Source organism: Anomalospiza imberbis, chromosome 12 (assembly GCF_031753505.1).
Source record: "Anomalospiza imberbis isolate Cuckoo-Finch-1a 21T00152 chromosome 12, ASM3175350v1, whole genome shotgun sequence".
Classification (NCBI taxonomy): domain Eukaryota; kingdom Metazoa; phylum Chordata; class Aves; order Passeriformes; family Viduidae; genus Anomalospiza; species Anomalospiza imberbis.
Genome location: NC_089692.1, coordinates 17,987,191 through 18,007,200, shown reverse-complemented (window position 1 = coordinate 18,007,200; position 20,010 = coordinate 17,987,191). Strand labels below are relative to the sequence as shown.

General features: G+C 49.9%; 1 protein-coding gene across 1 annotated transcript; it reads right to left on the bottom strand.

Annotated features, from left to right (window-relative positions):
- Window positions 1-1,339: 1,339 nt before the first annotated feature.
- On the bottom strand, window positions 1,340-19,927 carry KLHL36 (kelch like family member 36). The gene is made up of 5 exons (XM_068203143.1): window positions 19,700-19,927; window positions 15,352-15,433; window positions 10,642-11,715; window positions 9,583-9,740; window positions 1,340-3,360 (listed from the first exon to the last, which is right to left on the bottom strand). The coding sequence occupies exons 2-5, from the start codon at window positions 15,409-15,411 to the stop codon at window positions 2,805-2,807; spliced, it is 1,848 nt and encodes a 615-aa protein (XP_068059244.1). The 5' UTR covers window positions 15,412-15,433; window positions 19,700-19,927; the 3' UTR covers window positions 1,340-2,804.
- Window positions 19,928-20,010: the final 83 nt, after the last annotated feature.

The following is a 20,010-nucleotide window of genomic DNA, read 5'->3' as shown; positions in this document are numbered from 1 at the left end:
CATCTGGATCCACAACATCCCAAATCCAGGGGTGATCAGCCACATCAGGATCCACAACATCCCAAATCCAGGGGTGATCAGCCACATCTGGATCCACAACATCCCAAATCCAGGGGTGATCAGCCACATCTGGATCCACAACATCCCAAATCCAGGGGTGATCAGCCACATCAGGATCCACAACATCCCAAATCCAGGGGTGATCAGCCACATCAGGATCCACAACATCCCAAATCCAGGGGTGATCAGCCACATCAGGATCCACAACATCCCAAATCCAGGGGTGATCAGCCACATCTGGATCCACAACATCCCAAATCCAGGGGTGATCAGCCACATCTGGATCCACAACATCCCAAATCCAGGGGTGATCAGCCACATCAGGATCCACAACATCCCAAATCCAGGGGTGATCAGCCACATCTGGATCCACAACATCCCAAATCCAGGGGTGATCAGCCACATCTGGATCCACAACATCCCAAATCCAGGGGCACTCTGCCAGATCTTGCCTTTAGAAGTGCTCTCTGCCATGGGTTTGGAGATGCAAATGGGGATCACTTTTTCCTTCAGTAATGGAAAAATGCTTCTGGCAAAGACAGGTACGATCCCCCAGTGACCTCTAATGACACAGGATATGTCCCACACTCACTCACAGCCTCTGGCTTTGGTATTTTCCCCAACACACAGACCAGGGGAAACAGGGCTTGCTTTGATGAGCACTGAAGCTGCCTTTTGTTCATGCAATGAAGTTTAACGTTAAGAAATTGTAATTTATTTGTCTACACTCCATTAAATACTGTCTTTGAAAGTACTCTATAAACTGGATTGGATCTTTTCTCAGACTTGCAAAAATGTGAAAAGGAATTTCATAGAATTACAGAATGCTTTGGCTTGAAGGGACCTCAAAACTCACCTTGTTTCACCCCCTGCCATGGGCAGGAACACCTTCCACTATCCCAGGGTGCTCCAAGCCCCCATGTCCAACCTGGCCTTGGGCACTTCCAGGAATCCAGGGGCAGCCACAGCTGCTCTGGGCATCCTGTGCCAGCACCTCCCCACCCTCACAGGGGAGAATTTCTTCCCAATATCCCATCTAACCCTGCCCTCTGGCAGTGGGGAGCAATTCTCCCTTGTCTCTTCTGACTCTGGAGGAGAAAAATGTAGAAAAAATGAATTATCTAAATAAGTTCTATTTCTACTTAATATTATTAAATTTATTTTCCTACTAAAATGTTTCCACCATTATGAATTTCATTGAAAAATTATTACAGGATTATTTTTTTCCAATTAATCAAAAAGGAAAACCTCAGTGAAATCAATACACAAGACATCAGGCTGTGATGAATAGAATACTCTAAACTGGATTTATTGTTCCCAGACATTAATGTAATACATAAACACGTTAAAAGAGGGGATATAGATAACAAGCAACCCAGTAACAGAAAAAAAAGCAAATAGTTGAAATTTTTGTTCTATACTTACACATGAAAATGTCCCCAAAAAGTTAAGCAGTTGTCAGTCAACATATCAAGGATTTCAGATATTAAAAAAAATAACCCCAAAAATTTGTCTATGAGTTTGTCATAACCAAAATGTTTCATTTGGATTTTTTTGGTTTTGTTTTAAATTTATTCTTAGGCTAAAAAAGAATAACCATTACCTCATGCAGTATACAAAGGCTTTAAAATAAATCCATTAATGAATATGAAAGACTGACTCCTGAGGCTTTTTTTTTAATTAAAAAAAAAATCAAAAAAACCTCAAAGAGTTTCAGAAAATTAATTCCAACTAGTTTTCTTAGCATTGAAGAAACAACCTATAACCTCCTATCACTCCAGAAATTTATTGTTATCTCTTTTGATACACATGTGCTTGTAGTAGGTCTTAGATTTACCAGACTTTCAAATGAAATTAAGTGCAAAAATGTTTTCTTAGTGTTTTCCAATGATTGAGGTAAGTAGTTTAAAAGGGGGAAAAAAGACAAAAGAATGAAGGTAGCAGGATATCACCTGCCCATACACCAGATGGAAGAAAAGGCAAATCTGAAATACATGGAAAGGGAGATGGGAAGAGGAGGACTGAGGAAAAAATAACAGCAATGATCAACAGCTGAACTTTAAACCGAAGCCCTTGAAATCCACTCAGCAGATCAGCAGTCACTGAAATAAAGGGTGTTTATGGGCATGGCTGGCGAGCTGGGCTCTGGGGGAGCTGGAATTGTGACAATAGTCCCAATTCCAGCTGATGGCCTGACAATGCTGGGAATGCCAGCGCTGCTCCAACGGCTGCACCACGTCCTGGCCAAGCCACACAGAGACCAAAGATCATCAAACGAGGAGCTCCTGACGCCAACAACGGGCTCACAAGCACAGAGCAGCAGCTTCTATAGTCAACAACGTAATATACGGCAAACGAGAGACTGAGTTAGCAAAATGTGGTATAAAAAAGTATAAAAGTTGTTTTTAAAAACTTCCTTAAAATGTCGATATAATACGATGTATGTGGAAATGCCATGAACCACAGAAGGAGAAGCCTAAGCCTTAACATTCAGGAGAGCAGCAGAACCTCTCTGGCCACATCACCCTTTGTATAGCAAGAGGGGGAGTTTTTGGTTTCATTTGTTGTTTTTACCTTAAACATGAGTTTAATCCAAAAACCACATTCAAGTGTACATTTTCTGAGGCTTCAGAAGATGCCCTCCCCACCCTGTTTAAAAAGAAAAAGAATAAAGGTTAGATAGAAATGTCTAAATACAAGGTCCCTTCGGAGCCCACCACCCAAGGGTGGCTATCCAGGAGAGGTCATCTTCCTCGATCCTGATGCTTTTTTGTTTTTATCTTTTTCTTTTTGTCCTCTGTTTTGGGTTTCAGGGCGCAGACACACGCGGACACTCCGGCAATCGCTTTGGGCAAGTCCGTCCCTTTGCACCACTTATTTTTCTCCTTATCATAGACCTGGACTGTTTTGGAGAAGACAGCCTCCTCCCAGCTGTAGCCACCAAGGATGTAAATCTTGCCTTCCCACACCGCCACCCCCGACTCGCTGTTGGCTTGCAGCAGAGGGGCCACTCTAGTCCACTGGTTGCACTGGGGGCTGTAGGACTCCACGCTGAGGATGTCAAACCGAGCCATGGTCTCGATGTTGTCGTCGCTGCCGCCGATGGAGTAGATGTTGTCCTGCAGGGTGCACATGCTGTGCCAGCCCCTGGCAGTGATCATGGGCCTCTTCTCCTCCCACACGTCCGTGCGGTAATCGTAGCACAGCAGGTTCTTTCTGTAGGGGCCGATCTGGTAATCGTGGCCTCCCGAAATGTACACAAATTCCTTGTAGACAGTGCCAGCGTGGCCGTAGGTAAACCTGGGGCAGGCAAACAGGAACAGTCCTCAGGGGTTTTAACAAGGCCCACAAGCATGCAGCAGGGACTGTGCTAAAGAAGCAAATAAACAGTAACTAAAGACAGAAGAATCCATGATCTGGCAGTTACCCAGTAACTCCTCTCACTCCCAGGGCCTCACCCTGCACTGCAGAGTGCACAGCCTGACAACCACTTTTAAATCACCCTTTCCATAGCTGGTTGCTACAGAGCCCTAAGGTATGACAATCACTTTTTAATGCATCCTCTGGAGTGTGTCACACAACAGAAATAGTCCATCCTGCTCTACTGGCATGACCTTCACTCCCATATTTCTGCTCCAATGCTTGGCTTGCATCAGTCTGAGAGGGCCAGAGAGGGAAAAAATCCACATCTCAGTAAGGGTTTCTATGACAGAAAGAGGAAATAATCATGACACCTCTCAGACTTACCAGTAGGGATAAACTAAGAGAAACCAAGAAGAAAACTGCTGCTGCCTTGCCCTTGCACAGCTTCAGGATCACTGGACACATCTCACCCACGGGTGCTCTCTGCCCGATTCACCTGCAGTCCCAATACAGGCAGTGTCCTTTTCATGAGCCATCTGTCTGCTCTACCACCGCTGGCCTACAGCTGGGAACTTCTTTGGTCACCCCAGGACAAGGCAGCAGACCCCAGCCCATCACAGATCATGGTGAAGGAAGAGAAAATGAGATGGTAGAAGCAACACCATGCATGCTGCATCCACAGGGCAGAGAGAAACCCCCTTCAATCATCCATAATAAACCCACTACAAAGCTAAATCTCCAGGCTATTCTTAACTTCACGCTAGGATATTCCGTAGCAAACCCCTTTGAGCTCTGAGAAGTGGACAGCCAAGGTGATGAACAGCATCAGCTGCTTTGAACACATCATTTCTAGATGTCTTTTTTCCCTCTTTTGGGGGACTTGGGGTGTCAAAAGATGCAGCACCAGCCACAGCAAATTGGGTCTCACAAGGACTCTGAACGATTCAATCCCCACAGGGCACAGAGCAATGCACTCATCACGCTGCACTCGCCAGCCTCTACCACCATCCTTTGTAGTCAGGCACTCGAGACCACGCAACCTCCACGGCAGACAAACCTCGGTGAGCATTGCTTTAGCCTTTGAACCGTGCCTGAACACGCTGGAGCTCCGTGTGGAGAGAACCTTGAGCTGTTTTTATTTCGCAGGCTAATGGTTTCTCTGAGCCACACAAATGCTATCAGAACATCTTCCATGCACCTGAGTGCCAGCACTTCTGTGCCAAGGGAAAAGATGGACTAGGAAAGAAACCCCACATTTACCCTGAAAGCACAATGCTTCTGAGACAAGCTAAAAGGTGGTTATTATTCTAGATGCCTGCTGAAACCTCTGATCCCTATCTGAATCAGATATTTTAATAGAAAAATCCCTGACACGCTTGGACTGACAGTGCTGAGTGACCAGGACAGTCCGTTCAACTATGGGGGCTGGAGCTCCAGCCCTGGAGATCTTGCAGAGGTGACTTCACAGCTGTTCTGCTTCTTGGCCTCTTAGGGAAAAGACAGGAAGAAAAAAGGAGAGAACTTTGGTATAGTTATTGACTTTATCCAAAAAAGCAACTCAGAATTTCCATAGCTCTCAATGTGCCTCATGAGGGAAGCAGTTAATTCAAGCTCAGTGCTTCTGGTGGACATGATGTACCTTGAGCACATGAACCCCTGGCTTTCACCCTGACCGAAATACCATGGCAGGTGAAGTGCCCAGAGATGCTGCTCCTTGGCTGAGGTCTCTTCCAGACAAGAACAGGGACTGTCCATCTCCAGTGGCTCCTGGGCTACTTGTCAGAGCCTGTGTTTCTCTACATACACAGGAGCGGGTTTAAAAATGCTCAGTTTGGGGATGGGATGGACAGCTTGAGTTCAGTTCATTTCAAACTGCAGCAGACTTTAAAAGCCACGTGAAACCAAGCCACCTGGAGGCTGTGCTGTACCAGGGAGTTTGGAAGAGTCAGGAGGAGGACAATGCAAGGACATGGAATGCACCCCAGAGCCCCTGCACTGCTGATGGCAATCACACTGCATTCACCATTCAGGGGAAAATGACCCTAAGTTAATAAAAACCTGCATGGCCTGTGGAGAAGTAGGTTAAATATTCTTCTACTCTGGAGTTCTGTGCAGGCAAGCAAGCAATAGCCATTGTCTCTCAAGCACAGGCATGCAGCCCAGCACAGGCAGCTGCAGAAAAAGCACTGATCTGGTTCTTTTGCCTCAGACAATGGCTGTGTCCAGGGAACACCAAGAGCTAAGAGAGTGGTTTGACAGAAACCATCAGATCTGAAGCACCAAATCGAGCATCAATTTGTTATTGTCCAGTACAGGACAATTAGCCACTGAAAGGCACCAGAGGTGTTCCACTTTGCCTCACTTCTGAAAGCTCATCTGAAATAGCATCACTTTCCTAGGAACTGCATGAAATAGAAGCATAAATTGAAACCAATCAATACAGATCCTTTCTACAGGCACTGTGACTGAGAGAGGGGCATTTCTAAATGGGCAACAGAACAGGCACATCAATAGAGTGGGTCTAGACATCGTCCAACAGAGAGCATTGAGCATTTTGGCAGTGTTATCTGCAAGAGTGGCCAGAAAAAAGCAGAGGCATTAAGAGAAAGGAGATTTGATTTTAACATCTGCTGGAGCCTGGCACTGATTTTGAATGCCTTAACCCAGATACAGTGCTGAAAAATTAGTTCCTGACCCAGTAACACCATTCAAATGCTAGAAAACCTACCATTTACTGCCCGAGACAGAAGAACACATTACTCAATAAAGCTTTGGGAATCCCCTACTCCAACCCAAGTCCAGGTGAGCTGTGCTTGCTCTCAGTCTTGGTGTCCACCTGTTGTAGCCCTGCAAGATCGTTCATGACCCAACCGGCAGAGCAGATACCATCACTCCCCAGCCTGTTCCAACACAGCTCCTCACACAGCAGCTTTCAGTTGCTCTGCCAAACTTTAACCTAGGGCCACTCAATTAATTTAGCTGCTGTCTGCAGCAGGCCTTTTCATGGTCTGTTCAGGATGAGAACACACTGCTCCACCTCCTGCTCTGCCAAGCTCCTCAGCCACCGCTGCTCCCTGCCGGGCTAGAAACTATGACAGAAACTGCTCCCAGTTTCTGGGAAAAGGGGCAAAAAATATAGGACCTCTCTGAAGAAAGGGAAAGGTATCCCACAACCAAGGACCCTAATGAGCGTCAGGCAAATTGAATTCCCTTGTAGCAGGCTTGGAGCAGGTCCACCCTTTAGACAACTTGGCTGAAGTTTTCCCTGCAAAGCGTCTGCCCCGAGAGGCTGTTTGCTTCTCCAGCAAGACAGCCTTAGTTCAGTCAAAACAGCTCAGCTCCTTCCAAGAGAGTGCTTAGGGAAAACAACGTGTTGTTTTGACCATATAGGGTGGGAAGGAGAGGGGGGTAAGAGGAGATAAAGGAGAGCCTGTAAAGCTCTTCCTTAGAGGAGCAAGACTGCCAACAGCAGCACTGACATGGGATTTGGCACTGGCACGTGTGCTCAAGGACACAACCACTGCCTTTCCCCTGCAAATCTCCATACACGTGGCAAGCTCTGACCCTTGGGAAGCAACAAACCCATTTTCTGGATGTTCAGCAGAGAAGCTTTAACAAACAACCTCTGAGAGTCCCACCCCACACAGCTCGAGTGGAACAACACAAGCCCACACCCTAGAATGACCTCAACATGAGCCTGTCACTCCAGGGAATGGGATTCCAGGCAGTTGCTGGCTTGGGGCAGTCAGGAATGGCACCAAAAAGCCTGCTGCTGGTGGTCATGCTCTCAAGAAGACCAAAACACCTGTACATGTTCTCTTCAGAGGGAAGAAGACAGAAAAACACAGGAAAAGAGGAGGTTTTGTTGGGATACAATGCCTGATCAGGCAGTCAGGAAGGTTTCCTCTGCATGAGAAGTCTTGCTGCTAGAAGAGGGCTGGGGGAGATGTTGAGTGAAACAGGAACTTAAATCTGTTTGAGGAACAAAACCATGTGGTGAGGAGGACACAGAGATCAGATGAGGAGTGCTTTGAAGGGAAATCTGGAGCAGGCAGCAGGAACTGTAGCTGGAATGCTTTTAGTCTTGAATGGATCACAGAATCCTCTCTCATCCTTCCTCCACTGCCAGTAAATCACAGACTCACAGGGATGGGGCAGCCACAGCGTCTCTGGGCAACTTGTACCAGGGCCTCACCATCCCACAGACAAGATTTTTTTCCTAATATCTGATCTAACCCTGCCCTCTGCCCCTGGGAAGCCATTCCCCCATGTCCTGGCACCCCAGGCCCTTGTTAAGTCTTTCTCCATCTTTCCTGTGGGCTCCCTTCAGGCACTGGAGTGCCACAGTTAGGTCACCATGAAGCTTCTCTTTTCCAGATTGGACAATCCCAATTCTCTCAGCCTTTCTTCTTAGGAGGGCTGTTCCATCCCTCTGATCATCCCGGTGCCTCCTCTGGACTTGCTCTAACAGCTCCACATGAAGTACCTCAAGGAGGGGCTGCCCAGAGCCTTTTCAGCAGCCCCAGATCTGCCAGAGCCACCCGGCTCAAGCAGTGGACATGTGTCAGAAAGGTTCCTGTTGCTCACCTCTGAGTGTCTGGCCTTTTGCAACCTGCATAAAGTTCTTTTTGCCTAATTCCTTCGGTGCAGAAACAATTCAAACCCAAACAATTCACTGCTCAGCACCAAACAGAAAAAAAGGGCTGAAAAGACAAAAAATCCAAAGGTGTCAAGAGTCCACTAAGATCTAACTAAAGACACTTAAACGTGCAAAACAGCAGCTGCATGGAAAAGTGGGGAGCTGTCTCCCTCACCACACAGCTGAGCTGACACAAGGACAGAGCAACAGGAACAGAGGATGCAGAATCATTTATTTGGATGTAGGAATAATTCATCCTAAGAGGGGTCTGTCCCCTAATGGGAGACTTTAGCCTTATCCAAGCAGACCAGCCAGGAAATTGAATAAAAGATTAACACCCACAAGTCAAAGTTTATTTTAAATGCTGCAGCTGCAGAATTCCCAAAGCCAGCACACAGGTAGCAGTTAGGATATGCAAACAAACTCCCCTTTTTAGAGAGTCTGGGTGGATTAAGCCAACTGTGTGAACTTCCCCAGGATCATTTATGAGTAAAAATATCCACACAGGATACACATCACAGGTGACCCCAGTTAACAGAAGGATTTAGGACCTGAAGATACTCTCCTATACAGCTTCCCAGGAAGGGCTGTGGTGCTCAGCCCCAACTGCTGGATCTGCCTAAGTGAGCAGAAATAAAAAAGCATCCTGCTTGTGAAGAGCCCTGGAGCCCAGCTGTTAGCCTGGATCAGCCTTGCATTGCAGCACCTGCCCAAAATAGCATTGGGCAACAGGCTTTTGTGCCTTCCCTGGCTGCCTCTGGCTCTGCAGCTCTGCAGCTCAGGGACCCGGGAAAAACCCTGAACTCTCAAACCAAACTGCAGGAACCTGCTCTGTGATGGCCCCAGGAAAGCCAGCACTGCTGCTGAGGTCCCAGACATCATGGAAGCACCATCCATACAGCCAACGTCCCTGTGATTCCCACAGATGTGAAACAATGTGAAATCTGAGTCACTGTTAGCAAATGAAATGCTGTCCTACTGTCCTTACAAAGTCACTGCTCTGACGTTGATTCAAGACACAGCAATGTCCTGTCTGCTACCACAAGAGCTGCAGGGCTTAAACCTCTCAAAAGAGAGCAGCCAAGTTTAAACTTGGAGAAAGAGACAGAGAGCTCACATTTGCAGGGCTCTGTATTTCCAATACAGCTAAATGTGTTTAGTTGTGACAGCCAACCTGAGCAGCCCAACACAGAGGAACACCCTACAAGGAAAATCATCACACCAAGGTGACAAAGTAAGGCCACAGAAATGCCAAACCCCTTTGACCAAGATGTGAAAAGTGCTTCTGAAAATATTCAACTCCACGTGGCCTCAGGAAAAGCTTTGTAAGAATTAGAGAATGAAATCAGAGCTCTGCCTGCTCAGCTCCCAGCTGCTGCTGTGGTTGCCATGGCTGATGCCACACTGGTTTTACATCCCCTTCCCTCCCTTCCAGGGCTCCCATTCATCAGCTAAAGTCACACAAGCTCCCTTTACTACCACTCTTCAAACGCAGGGGAGCTTCCCGACAGCTCAGTTACCTGGGCAGTCCTGCTATGTAGGTCCAGGAGTCCTTCTGAGGGCTGTAGGTCTCAACTGAAGACAGGGCCCCGTTTTCATTCCTGCCACCAACAGCCACCAGCATGTCAGTGATCGCTCCTAGGTAGAAATCCACTCGTCGCTGTCTCATGGAGGCAACCTGGCAAAGAAATTTACCTGCTGGCATCTTCCAGTGTCTGGTAAGCAAGGGACTTAAGGGCTGTTCATGTCTGAGGATGGGGAAGTTGCTCCTTCCCCTTTATTTGGTAAGGAAAGATTCTGGTTTTGACCATTATATTCATAAAACACTTCTGTTTTTCTGCAGTAGCATCCATTTTCAAACAAGGGGATATCAGGAAACATCTAAGAGACAGGTTACTCTAGAAATGTTTGTGTTTCTAGGAACTCCTTCCCAGCTCCCAAGAAACAGGTATTGGAATCACTGAAAACCACAAGTGAACCATCCAGGGTGGCTGATTCATAGAGGAATCATGATTGGTTCATATGGAAACCATAACTGGTCCATATAGGAACCATGATTAGTCCATATGGGAACAAGGAGTGGCTGATACAGTAACCCACACAAATGAAGGATTTTGTGGCAGCACTGGGAGCAAAGAGCTTGTTCTAAAGGAGACTTAGCACAGAGACACTTGACAATTGTCAGAGACATTTCCTTTTTACATCACACCCATTTCTGATTTATATGTACTACTGCTTGAGGAAGATGAACCAAGCAATCACCTCTAAGTCCATTCCAGAATTATTCCCAGAAGTAATCTAAAGAATTGCAGGCGGATGCTGATCAGGAATTTCTCAGATGAGATGCCCAAATCCCAAATGAAGCTTAGTATCTCCCCCAAACTCTTTTAATATTTGTGTTATTTAAGCATTTCCACAAAGGACTCAAGCAGCTGCTTCAACTTAACTAACTTGACTTTTCATTTGGAAGTGCTGCCATGTTGACTATTCTAACAAGCCCTGTCCTTCCACCAGCAAAGGAGAAAACACTCTAAACATAAAGGACTTTGAACAGAGAAATAATACAGCTCAAGTCTCACCTTTATCCACTGGTTACAGCGGGGATCATACCTATATAGCAGATTTGATGCCGCATCCCCTCCATTGTCCCGGGAAAAGCTGCCCCCGGCTATGAAGATGAATCCTCCCAAGACCGCGACGCAGTGGTGACTCCGCCGGGCCGGCAGAGGGGTTTCTGCCACCCACTGTCCCTTCCTGGTGTCCAGGAAGCAGGTGTCATCACAGAGCTCCAGGCAGCGCTCCGACACCTCCCCGCCCACGAAGAGCAGCCGCTCCTCGCAGGTGCGCAGGGCCGTGCGCTTGGTCTGCAGCACCGGCTGCGCCGCCACGTTGTTGTGGTAGTTCACGGCCTCCTCGATGAAGCCCTCGCAGTTGGCTTCCTTGGGCAGCAGCGAGCACACGGCAGGCTTCACCCGGTGCAGGAGGTCGCTCTTGGGGATCAAGGGGAAGTGGATGTTGTCCAGCACTTGGTAAGCCTCGTTCTCCCGCTCCGGGTACTGCGTGAGCCACTGCAGGGCGGCCTGCAGCAGGTCGTGCTCGCACTCCTGCTGCACGTCGCTGCTGTCCAGGTACTGGCACAGCTTCTGCAGGGAAATGTTCTGCAGGAAGTCCGGGGTGAAGGACAGCGTGCCGAAGTTCTGCAGGATGAAGGAATCGATGTAGGAGTCAAGGCGCTTCAGGTTGTAGATGGAGGCCAGCTCCTGCAGGTACAGGTAATTCTCCTCGCTGACTTCGTTCTCCAGGTACTCGCAGCAGAAGTCCACCACCTTCCAGATCTGCAGCAGGTGAGCTGTCTCGAGCACGTAGTCGATGTTCCCCCCATCCAGAGACAGCTCGCTGCCATAGAGGAAATCCACCACGGCCTTGAGACCGATGTAGGAGGCTCCGAAGAGCTCCACCTCCTTCTGGTGTGCCTCCCTCATGCCGATGGTGAACATGGAGTTGAAGTAGTCACTGCACACAGCCAGGAGGTTCCGGTGGGCCGGGACTCTCTGCTCATCCACCACCAGCACGATGTCACAGAAGAGGCCTCGGTGCCTCTGCTCGTTCAGGCTCTGCAGAACCAGGCTGGAGTGGTCATCCCACCTGTACACCTGGAAAACACAAACAGCATCAGGCAGGTGGCACCTCCACCACGATCAGTTCCAGAGTGGAATGTGCTTTCCCACTAAGTGCAGTCACACACAAGTCAGAGACAGCTTTTTTGTGTTGCACATTCACATTTATAATAAATTCTGACATGAAGTAGTTGGCAAGTGACACAGTACGAGCCTGAGCTCCTCACCTTTACTTTGAAAGGCCTATGGAGACTTTTACTGCTTCCTACTCCCTTTCTTTAATAATTTACTCTTCCTTCCCCCACAGTGCTGCACTGAAACCTCCTCCCTGATGAGTTATACAGGCACAATTTTCTGAAACTCTTCCACTCATTGTCTCAGAGACATCTTGCTGACATTTCCTTTCTTCCTTGTCCCCCAGATGACTCCTTACAGAGTTCTCCCAGCTAAGCTACTCACTGAGCATTTAGAGTGGGGAGCACACATGCAGCAGTACTCTGAATTTTCATTCAGCCCGTGTATTGTTTGGGTTACTGCTTGCTTGACAGCTACCCCCTCTTAAATCTTTCCAGAATTCTGCATTTCTAAGCTTGTCAGGGTAAAATCCCTCTCTTTCTTCCCACATTATTCCAGGCACACACACTGCACTCAGAAGTAATAGCTGTTTACTTATGTGCAAAGCCACACATGTGGAGAACTGATTCCCACAAGGCTTCTCCTCGCTTCCAGAAGCTGAGGTAGGTTTTGTTTAAATGAATAGGAGCAGATATTTTTCTTTTAAAGAAAAGGGAAAATGCCCTCAGGACACATCCATTAAGTGCCCTTCTGGGATCCCTCTGGTCTTCACATTCTAAGCACCAGCTCTGGATGTGTCACTGAGCTTTTGAGGGCACCAATATGTGCATCTTCTCACAGACTCACATCACCAGCCTTAGGATGAACCAAGATGGAAACATTTTGTTACCCCTCAAATATCCTGCAGAAAATGAACTGAACACTGCTGGTCAGTCCAGAATGCCGAGTGAAGATTTAGGCCCACCCTCTGGAGGAATTAAATGTGTGATGGCACAGTCAGGTACCTTGTGATGCCTCTTAATAAAAGCCAGGTTAATGTAAATGCAAATACCAAATACTTTAATTACCAAATCCAAACCAGGCAGAGTCTGTAAGAATTTGTAAGAGCAGTGAAAAGGGGTGGAATGGAAGCGCATCCCTGTGTCCTGCCTAAGGCAGCTCTGAACAGTCCTGGCTGTCTGAATCTTGCCCAGTCCTAAACCCCCAAGCTGCCTTTCCAGAGGTGACACCTGAAAAGGTCACACAGGTGACCTGAGCCTCCCAGACATTCCCCTTCCCTTCCCCACCAAACTGTTGTTTCTCCTAGAAATCCTAATGACCTGTGGCTCTCCTGGCTGCCCAAGCAGAGAGCACACGACCACAGCAGTCTGGAAAAGCCATTACTGGGTTGGTTAAACCACAGGGGGACCCTCTCTACCCACCTGGGTGGAAAAGGTTTGATTCTTAGAGCCAAGAGGATTTGAGACCCAAATTAACAACCAAATGTGCTGCTCTTAGTGTGACATCCCAGCAGAGTCTCTTTATTTCCTTATGTTCTTTTCTAAACAATGGAGCCCAGGCTGCCAAAAATCCTGCTGTTAGAATGGCTCTGAACACTCAAGTGTGCAGAGTTAAACCAGTCTAAGGGAAGAGGCTTCAATAATTAAAAGGTTTCTGGATCAAAACTCTTTAATTTGCCTTATACTCATGAACACACCTCTGAATTTAAAAAGGGCTCTATGGCATAGACAACAAAGTGGCTTTCACTGAGGAATAAAACTGCCAGAGATCTGTAACAGGAAAAAAAAAAAAAGGTGTTTAAGGACTGTAAAGCTTTTTATCTGCATTTTCCTGAGGCTGGGAAAAGCTGATATTGTACAGGAGCCTAAGCAAAAACCAGGGGGTGGAGAGGAGGGGGAGAAGAATAAATATGGCAAAGGATAAACCACACTTTTGTGGCAGCTGTAATCAGGGGTAGTTGATGGTGGCAGATGAACAGACAAGAAATAACAACTTGCAGCACCCTCTCCCAAATCTGATTCACAGGGGATAGGATTGAACCAAATCCTTGGATTGAACCAAACCCATCCTCCCTCTCATCCCTGGGAGCTGGCTGATCATTTCTCTCTACTATTCCCTAATACCACCATCATGCATAACAAGATTACAGCAGAATGTAAGATTTGCCAGAGATCCCTCTCTGCTGAGCTGGATGTTGAGTCAGCAGCGTAATCCTGCCCTCAGATACGCCTGGCAACTCGCTCTCCTGAAATCCCAGTTGCCATGTGCTGCTGCTCCAGGAGAAATCCTGGTTGCTGCTGCTGCTCCAGGAGTCAGGCAGGAGCCCATTCCACACTGCACTGGAGGCACTCACAATACAGCAACTCGGATTTTCAGCCACTTGGCCAGTTCATTTGTTCAGGGAGCATGAAACAGGAGCTGGGAGCTGCACATTTCAGAACCAAGACTGATTTCATACTGAACTTGAACATCTCCCTCAAGCTATTTATATTCTGTAGAGCAGCCTTCGCATTATCCAGTAATTCTAAGTTTAACAGATAGTGACAGCTGCTGTCTAAGAAAGCAAATAAAACAATGCTGTCAAGTTAATTAATTTTTAATGTGATGAATTATCATTACATTCAGACTAAACCATTTAAGTGGCAGACAGGATCAGCACTGAGGGAAGGATTATATTGGTAGGGATGCATTTAAAAATTAGTCCTATTTATCTTTCATCAATTGTGTCAGAGCAGAATTTCAGCTTCTCTTGGATTCGAAGATCTAATTTCTCTCAGACTGTTAATGCAGCACTGCTGCTCATCAATGGTGCAAAAAAAAAATGAGATCTGGCACATTCAGCTTTGGCAGGAAGGCACTGAAAAGTTTCTCTTTTTCAGCTTTTTTTCTGGTATTACAAGGTACCTGTTCTGCAGTTCCTGTAACTACAGCACAAAAGCAGCTTGCACTGGCATGAAACAAAGTGAACATAATAATTACAGCTGTTATTAACATTTTATAAGTCATCCTGAGGACCTGCATAAAGAGCGGCCTGAGATGGATTTCCGTGAATTCACAAATAAAAACAATGTATTTGTGCCAGACAGGGCTTTGATACAAAGAAAATGAACCCCACAAACTTAAGAAAGCAGCCCAGGTTCTGTGAGCTCACTGGGCTAACCACAGTTTGCAGGATCAAGGCTCCCGTCTCCCAAGACTGAATCTAAAGAGCAATCCCAGCTTTGCTTTTGTAACGAGCTTGGATTTTACGAGATGGATCAGTTTAAAAAACAAACACACCACATTTCATAACTGAATGTTTAGTATAGAGAAACTACTGTGCTGCAATGATGTGGGTTTCTGAGTTATGAGTCATGATGAGCAGATGCCCATTTGCTGCTGCTTTTCCTTTTTTTTTTTTTTTTCTCTTAATCACTAGGCAGCAACTTCTACCAAAAATACTTGAGCAGGTAAACCACCATTTCCATCCCTCTTTTTAAAGGCTCTGAATTCTCACATTCCCCCCAACCAGTTCGCCCAAAGGAGACCCTCTATCCCCCCGCCCTCGCTGTTTCTGTAGCGGGATTTTTTTTGGTAGGTGACACAAATCGTACGAACCTTCGAGGATTCACTTATCTTGTGCGGGCGGCAGATCCTGCTCTGCCGGGTTCCCTCCATGACCGCCCGATCCGCAGCACTCCTGCAACAAAGGCACAGGAAGATGTTCAGCAGCTCGCCAGCCCCTCCTGAGCGCTCACACGCATCTTGTGCTGAGCACGGAATGCAATTCCCAGCCCGGCACGTGCTGACCCGCACCTTGGAAATGTCCGGGTTAAAAAATACTCATTTTCCCTCCTCGCTGCTGTTCCCCGCTGTTCTCAAAGGTCGGTTGTGTCAACAAGTTGGGCACAGCCCAGCTCAGCGCCGGCTCCGGCGGCCGCTCCGGACTTAGCGCTGGTTGCCGGGGGAGCGCCGAGCGCTGCCCGGGGCCGGCCGGAGCCCCCCGGCCGCGGTGACCGACCGGCCCCGGCCCCGCTCCGGCCGCTACATCGGCCGCGGGGAAAAAGCCGGGCGGAAAACAGCGGGGAAAACAAAGCGGTGACAAATTCCTGGAGGCTGCAGCCGCCCCTCGCCCCGCCGCCGGGGCAGGAAACGCCGGCGGGGCGGGACCCGAGCGGGGCGGGACCGGAGCGGGGCCGGGAGCGGAGCGGGGCCGGGAGCGGCGGGGGAGGCGCCGGGGCGGGGCGGGGCGGGACGGGGATCCCCCGCGGGACAGACCGAGAGCCGGGCCGGGGATGCTCGGACACATCCCGGGAGATGGGGGCTGTTCCCTGCCCCGGGATGCTCGGACGCATCCCGGGAGCTCCAGGCTGTTCCCTGCCCCAGGATGCTCGGACACATCCCAGGAGCTCCAGGCTGTTCCCTGCCCCAGGATGCTTGGACACATTCCGGGAGCTCCAGGCTGTTCCCTGCCCCAGGATGCTTGGACACATCCCAGGAGCTCCAGGCTGTTCCCTGCCCCAGGATGCTCGGACACATCCCGGGAGCTCCAGGCTGTTCCCTGCCCCAGGATGCTTGGACACATCCCGGGAGCTCCAGGCTGTTCCCTGCCCAGGGATACTCGGACACATCCCGGGAGATGGGGGCTGTTCCCTGCCCCGGGATGCTTGGACACATCCCGGGAGCTCCAGGCTGTTCCCTGCCCCAGGATGCTTGGACACATCCCGGGAGCTGCAGGCTGTTCCCTGCCCCAGGATGCTTGGACACATCCCGGGAGCTCCAGGCTGTTCCCTGCCCCAGGATGCTTGGACACATCCCGGGAGCTCCAGGCTGTTCCCTGCCCCAGGATGCTCAGACACATCCCGGGAGCTCGGGGCCGTTCCTGCCAGGTCAGGGATGGTGCTGGCAGGGCCTGAGGCGGGGTGGACATGGGTAGCCGTGCCAGGGGCATTGGCTGCAGGGAATGCAGGCTCTTTTGTGTTCCGTTTGTACAGCGGTAATAAACTGTGCAGTGGCTGCGGGAGGCGCAGCAGAAGCCCCATCACCATCTCCTCTTGCTTACCTGGCATGACACTACCTGACCTCGGAAATTCACCCACCCAGTGGGGATTTCCCTGCTTCTGCAGGACTTTCCCTCATTCGTTATGGCCCAGGAGGATTAAAATTAAGAACATCCCCGTGGTGAGCAGCAGGCTGAAGGTTCCCTGCCTCAGGGGGAAGTCAGAAGCAAAGACACTACACAGACCCAGCGGGTCCAGGGTCAGTGCAGTGGTCCCCCCACAGCACTCCAAGGGGAAAGGCCCTTTGCTAAGCCAGCAGTCCCGGGTACCCTCCAGAGGTTATCCCTGGCACAGCAGAAGGCTGCGTGTGCGTCCAGGCTCCATCTGCTCTCACCAAGGACAGCCCAGCTTGGACACGTGTCCCGGGTGGTGACGGGGCTGCTGTGGCTGGCAGAGGATGATGTGCACAGTGTGTGACATCGGGGGGTGTGCCACGGATGCCTGGTGCCAGCACCTCCACCTGCCCCAGCCTCTGCCACCCTGCAGGGCTGGGACAGCAGCACCCAGCCAGCTCCAAGGACACCCCAGGAAACCAGAGGGGATGATGGACTTGTACTCATCTGTTGATTATTGAGACTGGAGATAGAAAGTGGTTTTGCCAGCTATGGTCTCTCCTGTAGCCCATGTGACCATGAGGACCTGGGTAAAGACCCTCGACTGTCTGAGTGAAATCCCACTCTGCTGCCAGCCCCAGTGCTAACTGTGACCTGAAAACTGACAACCCCAATGGTGTGACTTGAAAACAGACAACCCCAATGCTGTCACCTGTAAATTGACAACCCCCATGCTAACTGTCACCTGTAAATTCAGGGCAACCTCTTCCTGAAGGAGAACCTTGTTCTCTCCATTCCTTTGTCTGCTTCTGCACAGAAAAGCCAGGGATGGAGAAGGAGGATTAGGGACGGGCATATAGAAAGATTGGAGAAGAAGCAAAAAAGTGGGGGAAGATGGCAAAGAGACACAGGGACAAGGCACTTGCAGGGGTGTATTTTAAGATAAAGTTCCTGGGTGCCCATGGCTGTGCAGAGCCATCCTGTTTGCTCAGCTCCCTCCAAATATTCTGAGACCCTTCCTGAACCTCATGGTACACTCTAGACAGCTGAAGGTCACTCCAGACTCCCAGGACTCCATGCCTGCTGGAGATGTTTTTTTGAGGAGGTCCATAAGTCCTCACTTTCTCTTGTGCTTCCTCTCCAAGGACTCCTGTGACATGGGCAGGTATTTCTGCCAGGCCAGTGACATCTTCCTCAGAGGATGGAAAGCCCCATGTTCTGGAGGTCTCAGAATTGCCATATGAAAAGCAAATCAGAGCTCACCAAAGTCAAAATATAGGTAATTTCCTCACTCCAGTTACAGCCTGATGAAACTGAGCACAATACTTATCCCTCCATGCATTAAAAAAAAAAAAATCCATGGAAAAGTGAGAAAAGACAAGGAAGAGATGCAAAGAGAAGAGGTTTGGTCCCACAAGGAAGATGTGCATTTCTGATGTTCGGATCTGGCACTGAAAAGTGTGAGGCATGAAGTCCCTAATTAAGAGAATTAGCACTCCAGCCACTGGGTCACAGAGACCTGCACAAGGATGAGGTTCTCTCCTCCTAAGGGGATGACATTGGAGTCGCCCACCTCTGCCCTAGGAAACATCAGGAGCTGAGGGTCAGGGATTGAAGGGACAAGGACAAGGACAAGCAGCAGTGTTACAGGTATAAACAGCAGCAAGTGCCAATGGATGATAAATGCAGACTACAACAAATACATTCATGAGCAGATAATGCTCAGCATAAAGGCTTTAAAAAAAATGAAAGTGTTCCTAAAAGCAAAGAAAATCAATATAAATCCAGAAGCATTAATGGGTGGTTATATTATCATCTAAAGCCTGCAGCCTACAGATACCGAGCGTGATTCACCCGGTGTCCTACACTTGTACTGACTTCAGAAATCTTTCCCTGTTCCCTATGACCTCATCGAATCAGAGATGCACTGCAGCAGCGCTTGTGCTGGGCCCCGGAGCTCCGGGAGCCACACGTCATCCAGGGCCGGGGCTGCAGCTGGAAGGAGCTGCGGGCAGGACTGGGGCTTGGTGGCACTAAAGGGTCCCTGGCAGTCAGGGCTCGCTCCGGAGGTCTTGCCCCTCATGTCTGACAGCACTCAGTGACCGTGTGGTAATGATGCTCCTACTGCTCAGCCTTCACATGGGCAACACTGATGTGAAACAAGCAGTGGTCATCCCCTGCAAACTTTAAAACAAACAAAATGTGATACTTTTTATCAAGGAATGCAGGTGGTTTTTTTTTTTTTTTTTTTTTATTAAATTGCATATCCAGCCCCACGGGTTTTGGGTAGAAACCCACTAAAATGCCTAAGGACTGGTTTGTAAAACTCCAGTCCTTGGGCACGACATCACCCGGTGCTGTTTATTCCCAGCCGGGTTCTGCAAAGGCCGAAAAATCTCTATTTCTGTGGGGCTGAAGCGCAGCCTTAGGGGCAGGCAGCCTCTGCCTCTCAGCCCGCAGGGACTCGCAGGGATGCGGGATCGTTCCTGGGCAGCGCCGGGAGCCCGGCAGGGGGAGATCGCTGCATTGGAACGGGGCGAGCCGCTCGCACACAGACACGGACACACTCCCGCACAGACAGACACGCGGACAGACACACGGCCAGACACACGGACAGACACGCGGACAGACACACGGCCAGACACACGGACAGACACACGGACAGACACACGGCCGCCCGCACACACCTGGCCAGCAGCGGCTGTCACCACCCAAAGTCACCCCGGAGCCGCCGTTCGAGGCCGGGGCCGCCCTGAGCGCTGGGGCCGGGATGCGGGTGATGCTCAGCCCCCGGTGCTCCGCACAGCCCCGAGCCCCCATGCCCGGCCCCGCCGCCCCTCGCCCCCCGCTCACCTGCTCCGCTCCGCGCTACCTCCCGTGCGCCCGGCCCGGCCCCCGGCCCCGCCGCGCCGCCGCCGGCTGCTCCATCCCGGGCGCCGCCTCTGCCTCCTTCCTCCTCCCGGCCCTCAGCGGCTGCCAAAGCATCGGGGGGCTGCCAACACGGCGGCGGCCGGCAAAAGCACCCCCGCGGCGGGTCCGTGCCGCGCCGGGCCGGGCCGAGCCCCGCGGCCCCCGCGCCCCCGTCCCCGGGCTATTGCATCACCGCGGTCCCCCCGCGCCGGGAGGGGCCGGGCCAGGCCCCGCAGAGCCATTGGCGGCGGCGG

What these genes read in the sequence shown, in the direction of transcription:
- KLHL36 (XM_068203143.1), bottom strand. Translation starts at nt 15,411, where the DNA reads ATGGAGGGAACCCGGCAGAGCAGGATCTGCCGCCCGCACAAGATAAGT. An exon ending in AGATAAGTGAATCCTCGAAG is followed by an intron (nt 11,716 to 15,351) that starts GTTCGTACGATT and finishes TGTGTTTTCCAG; the next exon opens with GTGTACAGGTGGGATGACCA. An exon ending in GCTGTAACCAGTGGATAAAG is followed by an intron (nt 9,741 to 10,641) that starts GTGAGACTTGAG and finishes TTTCTTTGCCAG; the next exon opens with GTTGCCTCCATGAGACAGCG.